General features: G+C 47.0%; 1 protein-coding gene across 7 annotated transcripts in view; it reads right to left on the bottom strand.

The window, feature by feature from the left end:
• agrn (agrin) overlaps positions 1–18421 on the bottom strand; it is a 258540-nt gene that overhangs the window by 25505 nt on the left and 214614 nt on the right. For all 7 annotated transcript variants that reach the window (XM_014146124.2, XM_014146119.2, XM_014146121.2 and 4 more), the window contains 10 exons: positions 18086–18191; positions 13365–13781; positions 11729–11854; positions 9511–9638; positions 7959–8073; positions 6311–6430; positions 5804–6139; positions 4467–4659; positions 2368–2583; positions 1221–1450 (listed from right to left, as the gene is read on the bottom strand). In XM_014146124.2, the coding sequence (XP_014001599.1) occupies positions 1221–1450; positions 2368–2583; positions 4467–4659; positions 5804–6139; positions 6311–6430; positions 7959–8073; positions 9511–9638; positions 11729–11854; positions 13365–13781; positions 18086–18191 (1987 nt within the window). The remainder of the gene's footprint in view (positions 1–1220; positions 1451–2367; positions 2584–4466; positions 4660–5803; positions 6140–6310; positions 6431–7958; positions 8074–9510; positions 9639–11728; positions 11855–13364; positions 13782–18085; positions 18192–18421) is intronic.

Genomic DNA, 18421 nt, shown 5'->3' with positions numbered 1-18421 from the left:
TTTTATAAAAACCAGGGTTGTATTCATTAGGCACCAAAGTGAAGAAATGGACTGAAACTACCTGAACTTATCCAATAAGAAACGCTCTTTTTCATTTCCCATTATGAAACGCTTTACTATGGTATGCCCTAATAAATACAACCCAATCTTTTCAGACCATTTTGCCTCCATTCCGTGTGAGAAGAGGATGATGATGGATTTCCTCAGTAAAAGAGGTCATTTTCTAATAGGATTTAGAAATATTAAAAGTGCAGATTAAGGAAAGACCCAAGCATCCTTTGCTGCCTTTCTGCTATGCTTATGTAGCCTTAGTTCCTGGATGTGGGAGAGGTGGCTTGAATGGCTCCCGGATCGCTGAAATGGCTTTGCCCTACACAAGCCAGGACACATCCCAATTCAGCCATCATTATTTCCGAAGCCAGAGCCGCCAGAGCCGCCTGAGGCGAGGAGAATGCTGTAATGAACCCCTCCCACAGTTCTGAAGAAAGGCTCTCTCCCATAGCCATCTATTACACTATCTATATCCATTTCTATCTCCCCCATCTCTGTTACTCTACCTCTCACACACACTCTCTCTACCTCTCGTCTTTCCCTCTTTGCATACATACCCAGTCTTAGCATTACCAAGTTCATAAATAGGCTAATCATTAAGCCACAAAGCTCCCTTATTTCTCCTCTCAAACTGGTTCCTAGTCTGTGTGTGTGTGGAGTGTGCTGCTGGAGGCAGAGAGCAGCAGCATAATTTAAAAGCTATAGGGGCCATGCTTCACTAGGCCTGGAGGGTGGCTAGTACCATTTAACAACACTTAGCTTAGACCTAGCGGACTGTGACCACTCTAAAAGAGGCGAGAGGGGGCTAAGACCAGGCGAGGGGATTTGGTTATAGTCTTTAATGTTTCTGTACTGCATCACACCTAAAAGTCTTATACAAGACATAATAGCTAGAACCTGGCTGCGGGGAATTCCCTAGACATGGGTTGAAATAGTATTGGCTTTCTTTCGTATACTTTTGAGCGCTTGTTTGAGCCTGACCGGAGTGCAAGCAAGATGGGCGAGGATTGTACTTTGGGGACTATTCCGTTGTTATTGGTTCCATTTTGCCAGCCGGCAAGCTCAATCTAGAGCAGCTAAAGTATTTAAAAGAAAACAAATTATATTTGACCCCAGATATATAGGTGAACTGGAGGTCCGTTGTTAGAAACAATTTTTTTTTGGCTCACCGGAGTAGCCGTTGATGCACTTGCAGTGGAACATCTCGGCCTCCTTGACCTGGCATGGAGCGCCATTCTTGCAAGGGTTAGGCTGGCACGGGTTGTTGCCGCACTCGCCCACGCCGGTGCCGTACAGCACGTTGCCACTCTTCTCCTGCAGGTTGTACACCAGGTTGTTGACATCCAGCATGCGCACACAGCCCACCAGACCCGTACCGATGGAGGTTCTCTCCTTCACACTGTGGATGGAGGCAGGGAGAGGGAGGGGGAGGCAGGGGGAGGCAGGGGGAGGGGGAGGCAGGGAGAGGCAGGGGGAGGCAGGGAGGGGGAGGCAGGGGGAGAGAGTGTGTGTGAATGGCAACCATCCGACAGTTATTTAACTCAGTGAAAAACAGGAAAAATACAGACAGGTGCTCGACAGAAAAAACAAACAAACATATACTGCTCATTGTATGGGCTTCTCAATAAACCACTATGTGAGTACAGGAGAGTTCCTGACGTAACGGTTTTCATATAACTCAACAACTAAAATCTTATTTCTCCATTAATCATCTTTTCTCCAAATACATAAAGGGATAATCAGTGAGGGGCTATATATTCTATGGAAAATAATTAACGACGTGGAAGATGTGTTCCACGATGAGCTAGCGGAGTGGAACTAACCTTCCACAGAGTTGCATTATTTTCCAGAGAACGCATAGAGCCCTGAGTTGATTATCATACCATGGCTATAATTGAACACATTTGCCACTAGAAATGTGTTCCATTTGCTGGAGGAAATGTGTTCAACATCCACTGAAGTAGCTAGGAAGTTTACTATATAGCTACAGTAGTTGCCGTGGTAATCAATCAGACTTGCTAGTTTAGCTAACCAGACAGTCTTAGCATGCTATTATGACGTTCAAATTCAGCAACACTAATAATGTTTCAATTCGACTTTTGCTTTAAAAAGCAGCTCAAACAAAACATGTAAGAATTCATTATCGGCATTGAATTCTCCTGTGCCGATATACCGTGCTTTATAGGGAAATAATGCATGCCCTAGAATACCCTTTAAGCCAATAACAAACAAGTATTCAACAATGCCATGGTATAATAATATATAACCATACATACATAACATTTACTCATGTATATGCTTCAAGTCAGGCCTTACTCTGTCATCATGTCTTCGGGCACCCCTCCGATGAACAGGTGTGTGTCCAGGTTGAGGCCGTCGGTGCCGGGGGGGCTGGCGCCGTCGATGTGGGTCTCATTGTCCACGCTCAGCATGGCGTTGCGCCGGTTCCTTGTCACTACCAGCTGGTGCCAGCGACCCTGCTTAACCTGGACCTTGCTGACCAAGGTGCCTGTGCCCGAACCTGTGTTGAACCTGAGGGTGGGAAGCAAACCATTAGCTTTATACACAGTGTACTTTACATTAAGAACACCTTCCTAATATTGAGTTGCACGCCCCCCCTCCTCTACAAGGTGTCGAAAGTGTTGGACAGAGATGCTGGCCCATGCTGTTCTTGACACAAACCGGTGCGCCTGGCACCTACTACCATACTCCGTTCAAAGGCACTTAAATATTTTGTCTTGCCCATTCACCCTCTGAACGGCACACATTCCACAATCTATGTCTCAATTGTCTCAAGGCTTAAAAATATTTTTTTAACTCGTCTCCACCCCTTCATCTACACTGATTGAAGTGGATTTAACAGATGACATCAATAAGGGATCATAGCCTTCACCTGGATTCACCTGGTTAGTCTGTGTCATGGAAAGAGTTTTGTACACTCAGTGTATATGCTCAATGGATAATCTGCAATGAAAAAAGTGCTTTTTAGTCCAGGAATAGGCTTAATGTTGATATGGGAAACTGGATATGGGAAACCCATAATGCATACAAAGGTAGACCTGGAGAAAGGCAACAGTTTAGAGATTCATGGGTGCACAGACACACCTGATTAACTGTCATATTTGTACCTAAAGCTAACTTGGTTGAGAATGTATGGTGTTATATTTCTTTACTTAATTTTTTTAATAAGCAAGTCACTGTGATCCTTAGAGCTCGATACTCATTGACATTAACATCATGTTCTAGTCTCTTTTATTTCAAGAAGGATTTGATTTACAGTTGCCAAGAGACGTGTGAAGAGAGAGAGAGAGATTCATGTATTAATACACATGTGTGCATAGAGAGAGAGAGAGATTCATGTATTAATACACATGTGTGCATAGAGAGAGAGAGATTCATGTATTAATACACATGTGTAAATAGAGAGAGAGAGAGATTCATGTATTAATACACACGTGTGAATAGAGAGAGATTCATGTATTAATACACATGTGTAAATAGAGAGAGAGATTCATGTATTAATACACATGTGTGAATAGAGAGAGAGAGATTCATGTATTAATACACATGTGTGAATAGAGAGAGAGAGATTCATGTATTAAAACACGTGTGAATAGAGAGAGAGATTCATGTATTAATACACATGTGTGAATAGAGAGAGAGATTCATGTATTAATACACATGTGTAAATAGAGAGAGAGAGATTCATGTATTAATACACATGTGTAAATAGAGAGAGAGAGAGATTCATGTATTAATACACGTGTGTGAATAGAGAGAGAGAGATTCATGTATTAATACACATGTGTAAATAGAGAGAGAGAGATTCATGTATTAATACACGTGTGTGAATAGAGAGAGAGAGATTAATGTATTAATACACGTGTGTGAATAGAGAGAGAGAGATTCATGTATTAATACACGTGTGAATAGAGAGAGAGAGAATCATGTATTAATACATGTGTGAATAGAGAGAGAGAGATTCATGTATTAATACACGTGTGAATAGAGAGAGAGATTCATGTATTAATACATGTGTGAATAGAGAGAGAGAGATTCATGTATTAATACACGTGTGAATAGAGAGAGAGAGATTCATGTATTAATACACGTGTGAATAGAGAGAGAGAGATTCATGTATTAATACACGTGTGAATAGAGAGAGAGAGATTCATGTATTAATACACGTGTGAATAGAGAGAGAGAGATTCATGTATTAATACACGTGTGAATAGAGAGAGAGAGATTCATGTATTAATACACGTGTGAATAGAGAGAGTGTGTGCATGTGTGTGACAAAACCAAGCTTATGTCGTTCTGGGTCCATCTACAGCTCACTGTTTTCACATCCCTGTTAACTGAACCTCTTCCTGGTTTATTACTTTCAGTTTCATCCCCTCCTCCCGTCCACTCACTTGAGCTCCACCTTGCCGTTGACCAGGGTGAGAGACAGGAAGTCCTTCTTGCCGTCCTGGCCGTTGAAGAGGAGGATGCCCGTCATCTCGGCGGCCCTGAATTCCATGGCGATGCGGACCGTGTGGTAAGCCTTCATGGTGTCAAAGGCCAGGTAGGACTTACCCCCGAACGACGGAATGAAGTACTTGATCACTAAAAAAACAGGGGCGATGGGAGGGTGTCACATACTGAATAAGGTGTAATGTTCGTACCATAGAGTTGGATAGAGGTAAACACGCTAACCACAAAGCCTGTGGCAGAAGCGACAATGGCAAAGATAAGGGGTGGGCCCACTTTCCAACTCTATGGTCGGTACACGTTAAACAGTTGGAGACAAGAGCCTGGTTCAGCTATTCTGGCCCAACAAACAGACGGAAGGAGAGAACCCGTGACTAACAGAATGTGTGCTGGTTTGTATCGTCAGGTAGGAAAAGACAGCATGATGACGTATTTACGACTTTATAATCAGACTTTTGTAACACACACACACACACACACACACGCGCTATTATATCATCATTATCATCCTTTTTGCCAAACTCAACAGACTCCTGAGCCACCTCTCTCCGTCTCGGGAGAATGGTGGTTGATGAAATCCTCTCATCTAATGATTTGATTGATCCAAGGGAGGCTACGGTGTTGTGCCGCAGCCGTCACTTAGCCAATCACACACACTCCGACTCAAACACACACTGATTTCTACCAACTAATCCCTATCAAAGAAATTAGGGTCAATTATGTTAAGATGCAGCTGTGTGAGGTGGTTCCTTATCAGAGACCACCAAAGGGGAGAAACGAAGGGAAAAAGCTCAGAGTGCTCCGACGGCACTCCAAGCTTGATTTTGTGGCTCGGCGCAGCAGACGCTGATTTGATATGAGTTTACTTTAGCGTTGATTGGTAAAGTGCTCAGTGGTCGCTAACCTCATTGGTTATTTAGATAGCGGGTGTAGGGACTTTGGTAGATGCTGGATGTCTATTGAGTCAAATAGATTGGAATCTAATATAAGCTGTATGGATTTGGGTTTTGTCTTTAATGCATGGTAGGGGGTCAGTTCTAGCTCAGCACTGTCAGTTCAGGACATCAATAGGAACCTAATGTTCTCTTATGGGATTGTGTTGAACTTTATGCATTTCATTCCAATTCTTTTTCAAAGATCATTAATGGCACTGACCCAAACTCTGAAGAGAAACTACCTAGGGTGTGTGTCTGTATGTGTGTGTGTGTGTGTGTGTCTGTGTCTGCGGGTGTGTCTGTGCGTGGGTCAAAGGAAGGAAGGAGGGGGGTTCCACACTCACGTTTCTCGCAGACGGCGCCACCTCTCCCGGCGGGGCAGATGCAGGTGAAGTCGGCACCGTCGTCCTCGCAGGTGCCCCCGTGGCGGCAGGGGTGGGAGTCGCAGGGCCGCTGGGCCTTGGTGTGGTGGGGCACGGGCCTGGTCCTGTGGAGGGGGGTGATGGTAGTAGTGGGGGCCGGGGTGGTCACTGGCGAGGGGGCGGTGGTGGTCCGGCGGCTGGTGTAAGGGCGGCGGGTGGTGCCCGGGGGACGGCTTGTGATGAAGGGGGAGGGGCTGGCAGTGGGGGTGGTGGCTGTGGTAGTGGTGGTTGTGGTGAAGTAGGGGAGGGAGGAGAGGCCTGATGGAGAGAGAGAGACATTCAGAGAGACAGCAAATTCAACGACCAAAAAACGTCGAATCATGCCTTCATTTTATTGAATATTTTTTATACATTTCATCTCCTTATACCACTTCATATTTGCAATTACAGTAAAAAAATGCAAGCCAATCCTGCAGGTGCTTGTCCTACCGTAGTTGGTGAAGCGAATGTTCTCCTCCTCTGGCTTCTTCACCATGATGGCCGTCTCCTTGGCTGCCTTCAGCTGCTTGAGAAGGGCTCCCTCGATGTCCTCCACTGTGTACCTGGTCTCTGTGGCACAACATGGGCGACAAAGCCGTTCACAACAAGACTCAACCAGGACAGCTATTCTATGTGCTCCCATGTATTTAATCTATCGCACACCTGATTCAATTTGTCAACTAATCATCAAGCCCTTAATTATTGAATCAAGTGAGGCTAAAACAGAACTGTGAAACGTCTCGTCCCAGAGGAAAGGTTTGAGAAAGACTGAACAAGCAGGCAGAGCAATATCCTAAAACATAGAAAATGAACTCCCCTCTCCTTAGCTCATAACAGTGAATTTATAAGAGAGCGATCGAGGTCGCTATGATACAACAACACACCCAGGGGATCAGTTGTCCTCCAACCGTCCAACAAGGTTCCACTGAGGTTCAGATTAATCGTTCTCATAATGTTTTCCACAGATGGCTGTTTTAACTGGCCAGAGCAGAGCGCCTTTATGGCAGCGTCTCCTGTGCGAATGTAAAAGACGCTGAGCGAAGCCCGTAAAAAGAGAAGAGGAGGGCGAGATTTGTATCTGATAAAATCTGGTAAAAACAGTACTCACTAACAGTACTCTGGGGGGGGGGCTGAAATGAAGCCAGCTCCAAATATACAATGCCACAAGCTCACTCTGAGGATTTGGTTGTTGTTGATGTCGTTTTGTTAGTTTTGTCCCTTTTGGCTCTGACAATAACAAATATATCCCCCTCCGAATAAAAGAAAAAGGAAAATTACAAAGCCAAGGTTTAAAATTACAAAGCCAAGGTTTAAAATTACAATGCCAAGGTGCTTTGTAAAATGTAATGACTTTCAGTGTTGTTGTAACGCGTAGCAATTATGTTAGTGAGGGAGAGATTCATTTGGTATCAAAGGAAAAATAACTATTGAGGGGAAATGATCATTTTGACACTTTCCATAAAGACCGCAGCCTACCCAGTAACAAAAGTGTCACTAACATTATATATGATGGCATACTATGTGATTATTGAAAAAGGGATTTCGAAACAGGCCTTTTTAAAGAACGTGTACCATTAGCCATAACAGTACATTTGCCATACAGTAAACAAGTGTGTTTTTATCACGGTTGGGGTCAATTCCATTTGAATTCAGTCAATTCAGGAAGTAAACTGAAATTCCAAAAGGAATTTTCCTCAATACTTTCTTACAGAAAATGTTTGATTTGAAGTTTCCAGGTGTATTATGATGGCGGCCCCATGTACTTACCACAAACGCCTCATTTGCAAAGCTTGCTGTATTGTACAGTGATCTCCGTTATTATTTTTGTATGCGCATTAGCACAGTATACATCATCCCAATTTTAGCTCCAAGACGGCAGCAATAAAAATAGAACAAATTAAAAGTTGATTGTGCAGATTTATTGGCACATTGAACCATGCCATGTGCCTTAGTTTAAGAACCAATAGTGGTAGAAAAGATGAATGAATAGTGCTGAAACGATGACGTCATATCTGAATTCCTTTATGCACCTTCGACCACTGAACCCAACTCTTCTTTTTACCATAAATTCTCCCAAAACTGTCCTGTTCTGTGTTACCTGAGTCAAAGTGGGCCTCGACGAAGGCCAAGATGGAGTTGCTGGGAGCCAGGCTGCGGACGCGGACACTCATGAAGTCCTTCTGCACCTCTGACTTCCGGAACAACTCGTTCAGCTGATCCAGGGAGATAGAAACACACATTGATTAGTACACACCAAAGCAATACATTTTACAAAGGAGAACTATATCAAGCATTTCTTATTGGTAGTCAGGTAGTCTGTTCAGGGCGTTTGTTCCTTTTTGTGCCTAATAAATAACCAGCAATGATCAATGAGCTCTGTGCAGTGGCTCGTTCAATTTGAGTGCAGTGAACTCATTCTCCAGAAGGATGGGGAAGACTATATCTCCATCCCAAATGGGGCTCTATTCCCTACACAGAGCACTACTTTTGGCCAGAGGCCTATGGGCCCTGGTCAAAAGTAATGCACTATATAGAGAGTAGGGTGCCATTTGGGATGCACCTATGTCAGTGGATAGGTCTACAACTGTGTAGAACCCCATTGGGCCTAGTCTGGGTGCACAAATTGACATTTAACTGGAGCTGGGGAATAATTACATGAACATGTTCTTTTTCAGAGACAGTTGTAAATGTCAGGTAAGCATGATGCACGCTGGCTGCTGATTGGTTTAGCTTCCGATTCACACTGTATGTGTGTGTCCGTGCTTTCGGTGCCCAAACGAGGTCTAAATCATTGTCAGGAAGGAATTAGCTCAACGGTACACAATCCACATGGATTCACGCTTCCCTACTAAACAGAGAATAACATTCATAATTTATCTCACTCAACCGACTCAAGTTGATACCTTAAGGGAGACATAAGGTACTGTACCAAGTGCCTGACCTAATTTGAATCAGTGCTTATCGTTGCTAAACCACACTTCAAATGATCTTGAAGCGTACACTTAGTTCTGCTGTTCTCTTCCTCCTCTGTTCACTCAACATTGCTCGTAGGGGGGTGAGAGACAACACTCCCACTCCACTTCTTTTCAAACTGTATTCCATTATCCATAATAGCATGCTGGAATTATTGCACATGGGGGCCCCTGCTGTGTGGAGGATGGAACTGCAGGCAGTGTGGCAAAGCCAATCTGTGTCTACATTCAGTGTGTGTGCGTGTGTGTGCCCATACACAAGCCAGGCCTCTCAAAATCCCCCCACCGGCACACTGACCCAGACACATGGCCACATCTCCCCCTCTCTAGTTTTCACCTTAGGTGATATCCACACACAGTCTCTACCAGACACACACACACAGTCTCTACCAGACACACACAGAGGGCTAGAGGGGGCATTGTGTCGCTATCTAATGCCACAACTGGCCCCTGCGAGGAGTACGATGCACAGACACACAGAGTTGTGAGGCGGTAGATTAAGCCTCGGCGGGGGCCAGTGATGCCAATTCAACAGCTGGCGTGGCTGTTGGAGGCGAGTAGCATACATGCATGAGCACAGCCCTCGCTTTGACAAAGTACACTTTCTCCACAGACTGACGATGAACCACTGAATGTAGCCCATCTATGGCTCCTAGTTCTCCTAATGCTGTTACTCACAGCACTCTCGATGCTCCTGGCCGTCTCCCCAAACAGCTCAGACTTGGGATCCTCCATCTCAGGGGTGTAGAAGACCTCCTGGCCCTCCACCTGGTCTAGGTGCAGGAAGCCGCTGAACCTCATGGTGGCTGGCAGGAAATGGTGTCACATGTTAGAAAAACACTACTTCCCGTGCCTGTGAGGCATGCGGTGCATCCAACCACCCGCCCTCAGCTTCAGACAGTGACCGTTTGGGGTAGTGCCAGTCTGGGGTTAGTGATGGAGTGTGTGTGCATATGTGGGAAGGAGGGTTAGTGTGGTCGTTGTTGATTGGTTGGTTGGTTGGTTGGGTGGGTGGGGCTGTAGGGAGTTGGGGTGGAGCCTGTGACTGGCCGCGGTGAAAGTGGAAAGTGTGGATTGTGGGATATGGAGGAGTGAAAGAAGAAGGGAAGAGGAGGAGGAGAAGTGGAAGGGGTGGAGGAATGGACTGGAGTTTACCAGACCGAGACTCGTCCCAAAAGTTGGCAGAGGCACGGAGGACTGAGTAGAGAAAGATCAGTTAGACAGACAACACACATAGTTAAAATGAAGAAACTGTTCAAAGTCCCTGGCTTTGGCAAAGACATTCCCCCATTTGCCCTTAAACATCCCCATTCCCTGTTCAAAACCCATCAACCCCCTATGGCCTCTCGCTTCTGCTCCGCCAACACAGTGCCAGCGACACTGAAGTCAACGTGAAAGAGAAGAGTATAATAAAGCAGAAAGGAGGAGAGAAGGAAAGGGGGAGACACTGATGCTGAGGTTTCATGCTGTGGCTCGCTGAACAAATTGCCCAAATCAATCATGGTGCCTTGCTCGGAGTTTGCCTGGGAAAAAGGGAAGAGCACTTGTATGATTATCGTGACAGATAGCCATAATTGTCTCCTAATGTCGCCAAACCGGTGACTGACAGAGGCTGGTTAAAATTGCATGATAACAATGATAAGGACTTGTTTTGGTCGGACATCAGTTCAATTCTAACGGGGCGGCTATCGACAAGGAGAAAATGGGGGAGGTTTGGATGGGAAGGAGGAAAAAGACGGGAGGAGAGAGATAGATCGGATCTAGAAGACAAACATCAGGCGAGCAGGATCCGTGACGGACGAAGAGAGGGATGACTATCAGATCACTTTGAACTGTGAAACTTACAAGGCCTCGTCGGAGTTTAACTCGCAAATTGCATTGGAAGTGTAGTATTACATGGGAAATCATGCACATGACTTCTTCATTCAAATATATAAAACTTAGCATAACATACAGTACTACACTTTTCAGATGGTTAAATGATGTGGCAACCCCGGATCAAATCTACCCCGGATCAAATCTGCCCCGGGTCAAATCTACCCCGGGTCAAATCTACCCCGGGTCAAATCTACCCCGGATCAAACCTACCCCGGGTCAAATCTACCCCGGATCAAATCTACCCCGGATCAAATCTACCCCGGATCAAATCTTGCGACTACGCGGATGCATAACATTTTTTGGGGTGTACTGTGGGGATTCGTACGGTTAACGGAACAAAAACACAATCACTATGTCCATCGGTACACCACTACAATTTCTCCACACCTTCTGATAACTTCATACCGCCCGATAAACGCTGTCATCTAAGGCTTCAGACGATAGGCGTTAGCGACTAGCGGTTAGCTCCTCTCAGAGAGATCACTGACACTTTGTCAATACAGGAGGAAAATACAGCGAGACGCTCCGCTGACAGATATTGCACCTGGCTGGTCGCCACAGACTTGTCATTTCCATCCTAATGACTGTGATATCTGGGTGACAGGCCTACCCCGGGAGGAGAAATAGGTCCGGCATATTGATTAAGGCGCGAGACGCTCTATTATTGGTAACAGCTTGGCTGAATGAGCTATCGATCGATCGGTGATGGGTGGGTGTGACATCATCATTAGCGCCTTGCCACAGCCGACATGCAATGATGTTCACGATGCGTTTCATCATTCGTGATGTGGCGTGCTGCAAATGTGGTTTGACATAATGCACCTCATGGACAGTAGTGACTATTTACGTTGCCGTTTGCGTGGCGAGAACGAAGCAACGCAGCTCCAGATTCAATATGAGCATATTGTTTCATATTCAAAATGTGTGCCTCCTTACGGAGTTGAAGAAGGGGGGTGGGGAGGTTGGGGAAGGGAGCGGGAGGAGGGGGGAAGAGGAGGGAGGTTTTGGGGTTACTTACGGGGGCAATTGGCTCCCTCAGGGCTGCTGGAGGCCGTCTTGCTGTCGGGACAGCAGCCGAAGGGAGTGTTGTCACACGACGAGCGATCTTCCGCCGTGGGGATGGTGGTGGCCGCGGCTGTGGGGTCTGGGGAGGAGACGATTCATAACGCTTAATAACACTTCACAACGGTTCATAACAATTCATCACGCCCTCTTAACCCCAGCCTCAAATAGCTGCATCTGGAGCTCATCTGCATAATGTGAACCCTCCTGTAGTGGCTACATAATAGTGTGCAGACCGTAATAATGGCACTAAGTACTTTGTGACGAGGGCAGGTAAATAACCACAGAAACAGCTAATCTCTTCCACTGATTGGGCGATCGCTATTGCTAACTTTCTACTGATTGGGCGATGGCTATCTCCAAGTCTTTGTCCCAGAGAACATTGCCTTTGCTGTAAATCTAGGAGTACCCTGGCTGTCTCCAACGGGGTAAAGTGCTACTCTCCCAGTACGTGAGGTAATGACCTGCAACCGTTTCTCTCTTACAGGGCTCGGTGTTCTCTGAGGAGCAGCTTTACGGTCACCCCGAGATTAGAAATGGTCGCCGAGCAAAGAACCACGGCTCACTGAATAAGTCGTAAAGATGTCAGGCTGTCTCTTCAACGACTCTCGCCGTCACCCCCGTGAGCAAAACCGAAGCCACCGGGACAGCCGCTGAGTCACTGGAGAAACGACTGTGGAAAAGGAGTTGGAGGGATGGAGGAGGTTAGAATCTACAGAGCATCTTTACGGGTACGGCGATTAAGTTGTGGGGGGGGGGGTGCTACAGCTCAGAGACTATGTATTGCTTCACTGAGAGCCATGGAACTGGCTAACAAACATCCACCGCAAACCCTCCCCCCAATCACACACACATATACTAAGACACACACACGCACGCACACACACACAGACAGGAGACCCAGGTCTCCTTTGCAGACAGGCCATGGGCACTCCGGTCCACTGCTGACAAGAGAATAAATCTGCAAGGGGGGTAAGCGACTGAGGAAGTGTAGAGGCTTGTGTTCCATCAATTCAGGAGTGTCACAGCACGCTGTTGGGCGACTGAGGGGTCACAGAGCTTTGGAATGGTAAAAAAACTGATTGTAAAGGGTTCGTCTAGCAGTCTCTGAAGTGTGGTGCATCGTGGAGTGGTTTAGCTATAAGGCCAGAATGCGGTAGAGGGATTTTAGTCTGTAGAAAGAGAGTCGTGTTTCCGTATCAGTATGTAGCAATGACAAGGTAAGAGATATTCTTATCAAGCTAACAACTCAGGCTTGAAACAATCCCCCGACATAAGCCAATAACCTCATCAGCTTTTCTGTTTTCCAATTCTACAAAATCAGTTACGTGGTGAGAGAAACGTTTTAAATGTGATTCTGGTATTTCTCTGCCTAACATTTGGATTAGTCCTAACTGAAAGCAAAGGACACTTCTATGATGGTTGTATAATATCAGATAGTGACCTGTTTAAATGTTTTATGATGTAGCAATGAGACATATCAAACCGTGAGTCAGGTCAGAGGCCCATATTCAATTATTTCCTCCCACTCTGACCTCTGACCTCCAGCAGAGCAGCTTTATGGGTAATGAAGTGAAAGAGCTTTGATTTACCAACTGGCTCCTCTCCGCTCGCCTCCAGAACTCCGGCGCTACCGTCTTCCCCATTCTCCTCCTCTTCCGCCACCTGGTCGTCTCCGCTGGGCTCGCCGCTCCCTGAGTCTTCAAAGGCGGTAGGGGAGGAGCCAGGGCTGGTGTGGCCGAGCAGGCGTGGGGTGGTGGAGTGAGGTGGGTGGCGGGGGGTGGTGACGGGGCGGTTGGTGGTGAGCGCGCTCTCCGTGACCATGGGGGGCGGCAAGGCGTCCACGAAAGAGGCCGTGGACCCATCCGTTTGATCATCGTCCCAGGGAGAGAGTGATGTGTCGTAGTGTGGCGACTTGAGCCTGACGTGGGCGGTGGAGGGGGTGGTGGCGGCGGCGTGGGAGGTGGGGGGGTAAAGAGTGGGTCGGCCGGCCGGCTCTATGATGCTTTCTGCATGGGGAAGGAAGGAAGGGGAGGAGAGGAAGCAAGGAATGGATGAATGGGTAAGCAAAGATGGAAATGCTTCGTTTTTTTCTGGCCTTATAGCCCCCATGTACACCTTCAACCCCCCACCCTCTCCATGTTTTTAAATGTTGTGCCCTTTATGGTTCAGCCTTGCGTGTTAAGGTCATGTCAGGCACCTGAGCACCCAATACTGATCGACATACAGGAAGCACAGGCCAGTCTCATTGCAATATGGAATATACACTGAGTATACCAAACACCTTCCTAATATTTAGTTTTACTTAAGTCCTTCACACCACCGCATACTGTTGAATTCAAATGCACTGCAGTCTGCTTGTGTACAGAGAAGAATGACGTGGCCTATATAGGGTTAAGCTGCACTGCAGTTGCACTGGCGCGTGTGTGTGTGTGTGTGTGTGTGTGTGTGTGTGTGTGCCAGTGTTGGTGTCTGTGGGTATGAATTATGTATCCATATCCACATGTTGCCCTCCTGTAGTGGAGCTTTAATCACAGACAGCCAGGGCCTCTGGTGATGAATGATTGATATAAATGGGGCAGAAAAAGCAGGGTTTTACTTTGGCTTCAAAGACTACAGACTCGGCTCACAGCCGCACAAGCATCCGTCAACTCCGCCGCGTCAGGCAGCCTTGTCAACACAGTCGCACACGCCATCGGAAAAAACACTCTACGAAACCCTTTCCATGCCGTCAGCAGAGAGAGGGACCCACTTTTTTTTATTTGAGCTGTGACCGCCATTACCCATGCAAGGCTTTGGTACAAAGACAAACATTTCTCGGCTAGAAGCGATACAAAACATCCCCAGGGGGAGAGGTGAGTCGAGAGCTGGCGGGGATTGAGACACTATGAAGTGTAGCTGCTTGGATGACAGCGAGCCAGCCAGGCATAACGATACTGACGCTCCTACCCCATCCATTGTGTGTGGAGGGGGGAAAGAAAAACCTAATTTGAATTCGGCTAACATTATGAGTAGGATTTAATTGCACACTAATAATCTCTTATTTGATCGGCAATTACGTTGTGAAGTGTGAAATGTGATACCTTGACGAAGCGCTGGATATTATCAGCCAGGCACCCCGCTATCTTCCACCCTGCTAGGCTCCAGAGGAGAGGAGGCAGAGGAGCCAGCCTGGAGAGATACAGTATGTCAGCTTAGCCCTGAGAGTGTAGCAGCGATTGCTATTGCCGTGAGCGAGGCGGTGGCACATTTTGCTTTTCCTCTTGGCTACACCTGTCACTCATGTGCCAAGCCTTGCGTCTGGCGGCACCAGGGGAGCGGGTGTCTGGGATACGGCATCCGTTGGCGGCAAATGCGCCAGGATGGGTGGGTAAAAGAAAAAAAAAGAGAAAGGGAGAGAAAGAAAGATGGGAAGAACAACTGGCAGTGTAGTCAGTTCGGTGGAAGCTTTCCTTAATCAGGTTTAACGCTCCATTTGCAGGCAGTTTTATCGGCGGGCGGGCGGGAGAAAAATCATTGTCATCTTCACTTGTCTGGGCTATGTAGTTATCTTTGAAAGGCGGTTATTAAGATTGTTTGCAGTGTCTGCCATGATCAGTGGGGAGGAGGAATCTGATATTGGAAAGTCGAGAGGAAATGGAAGAGGGAGAAAAACAGGGGCGGAGGGGGAGAAAGAGAACACGAAAGAGTCCGAGACCGGAACAGAGGGACAGAGGAAATAAGTCGAACAAGTTAAGAAGAAGTGACGAGGGAAAGTATGAGGAGAGAGAAAGAGAGAGAGAGCTGAGAGAGAGAGAGAGAGAGAGAGAGAGAGAGAGAGAGAAAAAAGACAAATTAATCTGGGAAAATGGGAGGATTCAGGCAGAGGCGTATAAGACAAGAGAGCCCTGACTAACATTCAGGCAGAAAACTGATGATGCCATATGCTTGTGTTCACTGCCAATTTGCCGCAAAAGTAGAGGTGATGACACCATATGGGAGAACCAGGCCACTGGCCAACTTCTGGATAAGATCGGTGCCAGAAGTTTGTCATTCGTTCAAATACCATCTTTTAATGGCTTGTACCTTTCACGCTTTCACCGGTTTTCCCCTGGATTGCTTCATCGAGCTCTGAGATGGGCTACATAGCCAGAAGCAGTAATGCTGTGTAGTATAGAGAAGACTCAAAAGTGCCTGAGAGATGGGTCAGATAACAGCAGTAGCCATTTGATGTACTTTCTGCAAAACTTGCTTCAGTGTGGAGCCATTAGCCCTGACATACAATACGACGGTAGAGTTACATCAGACCAGGGAGGCTTGTAGCTCGACTATGGTTTCTGTAGGAATGGCATAGGCCCTCAGTAGTGCTTCTATGCTGGATGTTAGCATTGAAGTTATTTCTGTAATTCTTACTAAGAGCTGCATCAGATCAGCGGGAGACGAGGGGCGGCGGCGGGAGGAGGGTGGAGCACTGCTAATGCTAATTTGCACCCAGTCACACGTGAAATGAGCTCGCGCTCTAACCCCCAACAGGGGGGCGGCGGAGGAGCCTGCTACCCATGGCGCGACCGCATCCGAGGGAAGAAATGAAAAGAACTGCTGTGACAAGTCGGAGGCCCGTCGTGTTCATCTGGCTTTCCCCTCAGGCTCAGAGAGAGAGAGAGCAAGAGAGTTACAACTCTCTGTTACAACTCTTTCTCCCTCCGAATAAGGCTACACACTAGGTAAAGAATTACATACTACATGTCTCATGTGTGGCAGGTAGCCTAGCGGTTCAGTAACTGAAAGGTCGCTGGTTCGAATCCCTGAGCCAGCAAGATGGAACAAATCTGCCGTTCTGCCCTTGAGCAAGGCAGTTAATCCCCAACAACAACAACTGCTCCCCGGGGACCGATTAAGAGGGGTTGGGTTAAATGCGGAAGACACATTTCGGTTGAATGCATCCAGTTGTGCTGACTAGGTATCCCCTTTCCCTTTCCATCGCCAGGCAACAGAGAACGAGTCGGGAGTGAATTTCACCGGTAACGAATCTCTAATCACCAGATGCTCCGGGCCTATCAAAATGCTGTTGGCCTCTTATAGAGAAAATTACTGTTACTCCTGTGTACCTGCATGTATGAGTCTGCCACACAGCTCTATTTCAGAAGCCTTGGTTAGGGTTTTGAGGTGGAGCCTCCGAAGCAATGCACCTACTTTAAGCCTGACAAACCACACCAAGATCAGCAGGGGGGAAGAGAATTAGTCAAATTGCTGTTTTTTTGCGCACGTCTGATCTGTGGGCACAAGCGATGAGGTGAGCAAACGTTTTCCTGTGCGAGATGCTAGGCACCTGACGCTGGCCCATGGCCAACCTTCCTGTGCCCGCCTGCCAGCGCCTTCCCAGTGCCATGTTGTCCCCGCGGGCCCTGCTGTGACGCTTGTTGGTGCTCGGCTCAACACGTCCATCGTACATGAAAGCCACGGCCTTGGCGCTTGTCCCAGTGCACACTATACCACTCAGTGCAGTGGTGCACTCCATCCAGCTAAAAGATGCGACAGGGATCGAAGGATTCCCCACAGAGGTTTTGGGAGCTAAACCTCCCTAATCCGCACAGGGTTGCAGGGTATCAAACAGTGAAATGTCACTCCTTTCTGGGGAATCTGTGGCTCAGGCTCCATCCAAACAGCAGCATCTCTATCTACAGGGGAGCACCTCATCTCTCCCAAGACTTTGTTTTCCCTCTTCCTTGCTCCTCTCTGTCAGCCACAGTGTTGATTTCACTCGCAGTGACACCGCAATCCCAAGCAGGGAGGATAATGGGTAAAGAGCCTCAGCTGTCATCGTGTGCGCTTACAGGTATGTGACGACAAGCCAGCTGTTTGTTATTTCCACAACTGGTGGCCACAGAGAAACCTTGTGCTTTACTGCTAATTATTGGCATATAAAGCCCACACACACACTACACTATATGCCCACACACGCTACAATAAAAACACTTGATGATATCTTGTGAAATCAGTCTCAAAAAGTGTTTTTAAAACAGTTTGATCCTATAAGGGGTTACTACAGTAACGTGTAAAGTAAAGTGTATGTACTTCTAAGCATAACTATGCTTGCTATCCACAGACAAACTGAAACCAGTGAAAGAGACAGTGAAGCAATACGGCACCAAACCCAAAGTGGACCCAACCCATATCCTCTAGTGCCTTGGCTTTGACAAGGAGCCAGATAGAGAGAGAGAGGACAGTTGGTCTTTCCGATGCCTATGGCATTACTCATTATCTTTTGATATGGGCCAGACAACAGGATTTGGACATCCTCTAGTATGATGTATGGAGGACAAACGGGGCTCACCTGTACACTGGCCAAAGCGTTCCACTGTGATGTGTTTGTCCTGCCTACAGGCAATGGTCCTCAGCTGGCACTGGTCAGCGTAGGTCACCCCATCAGAGCCACACACCTGCTCGGGAAAAATCGAGAACAAAAAGAAGCTAGGATCACAACTTGTTAACTTTCGCGTTGCCTACTACCAACCACCGTCGATACTAAATGCCGAACTGAAGCTTGGTAGTTCCAGGTGCTGGGGTCCGGATTCTGTACAGGACTACTGACAGTATGAACTGATTGGTCATAGAGAAGAGGACTGATTGGACATGGAGAAGAGGATTGATTGGTCATGGAGAAGAGGAC

This window comes from Salmo salar, chromosome ssa15, assembly GCF_905237065.1.
Source record: "Salmo salar chromosome ssa15, Ssal_v3.1, whole genome shotgun sequence".
NCBI lineage: Eukaryota > Metazoa > Chordata > Actinopteri > Salmoniformes > Salmonidae > Salmo > Salmo salar.
The sequence above is the reverse complement of the archived record's forward strand: the minus strand, read 5'-3'. Positions and strand labels throughout refer to the sequence as shown.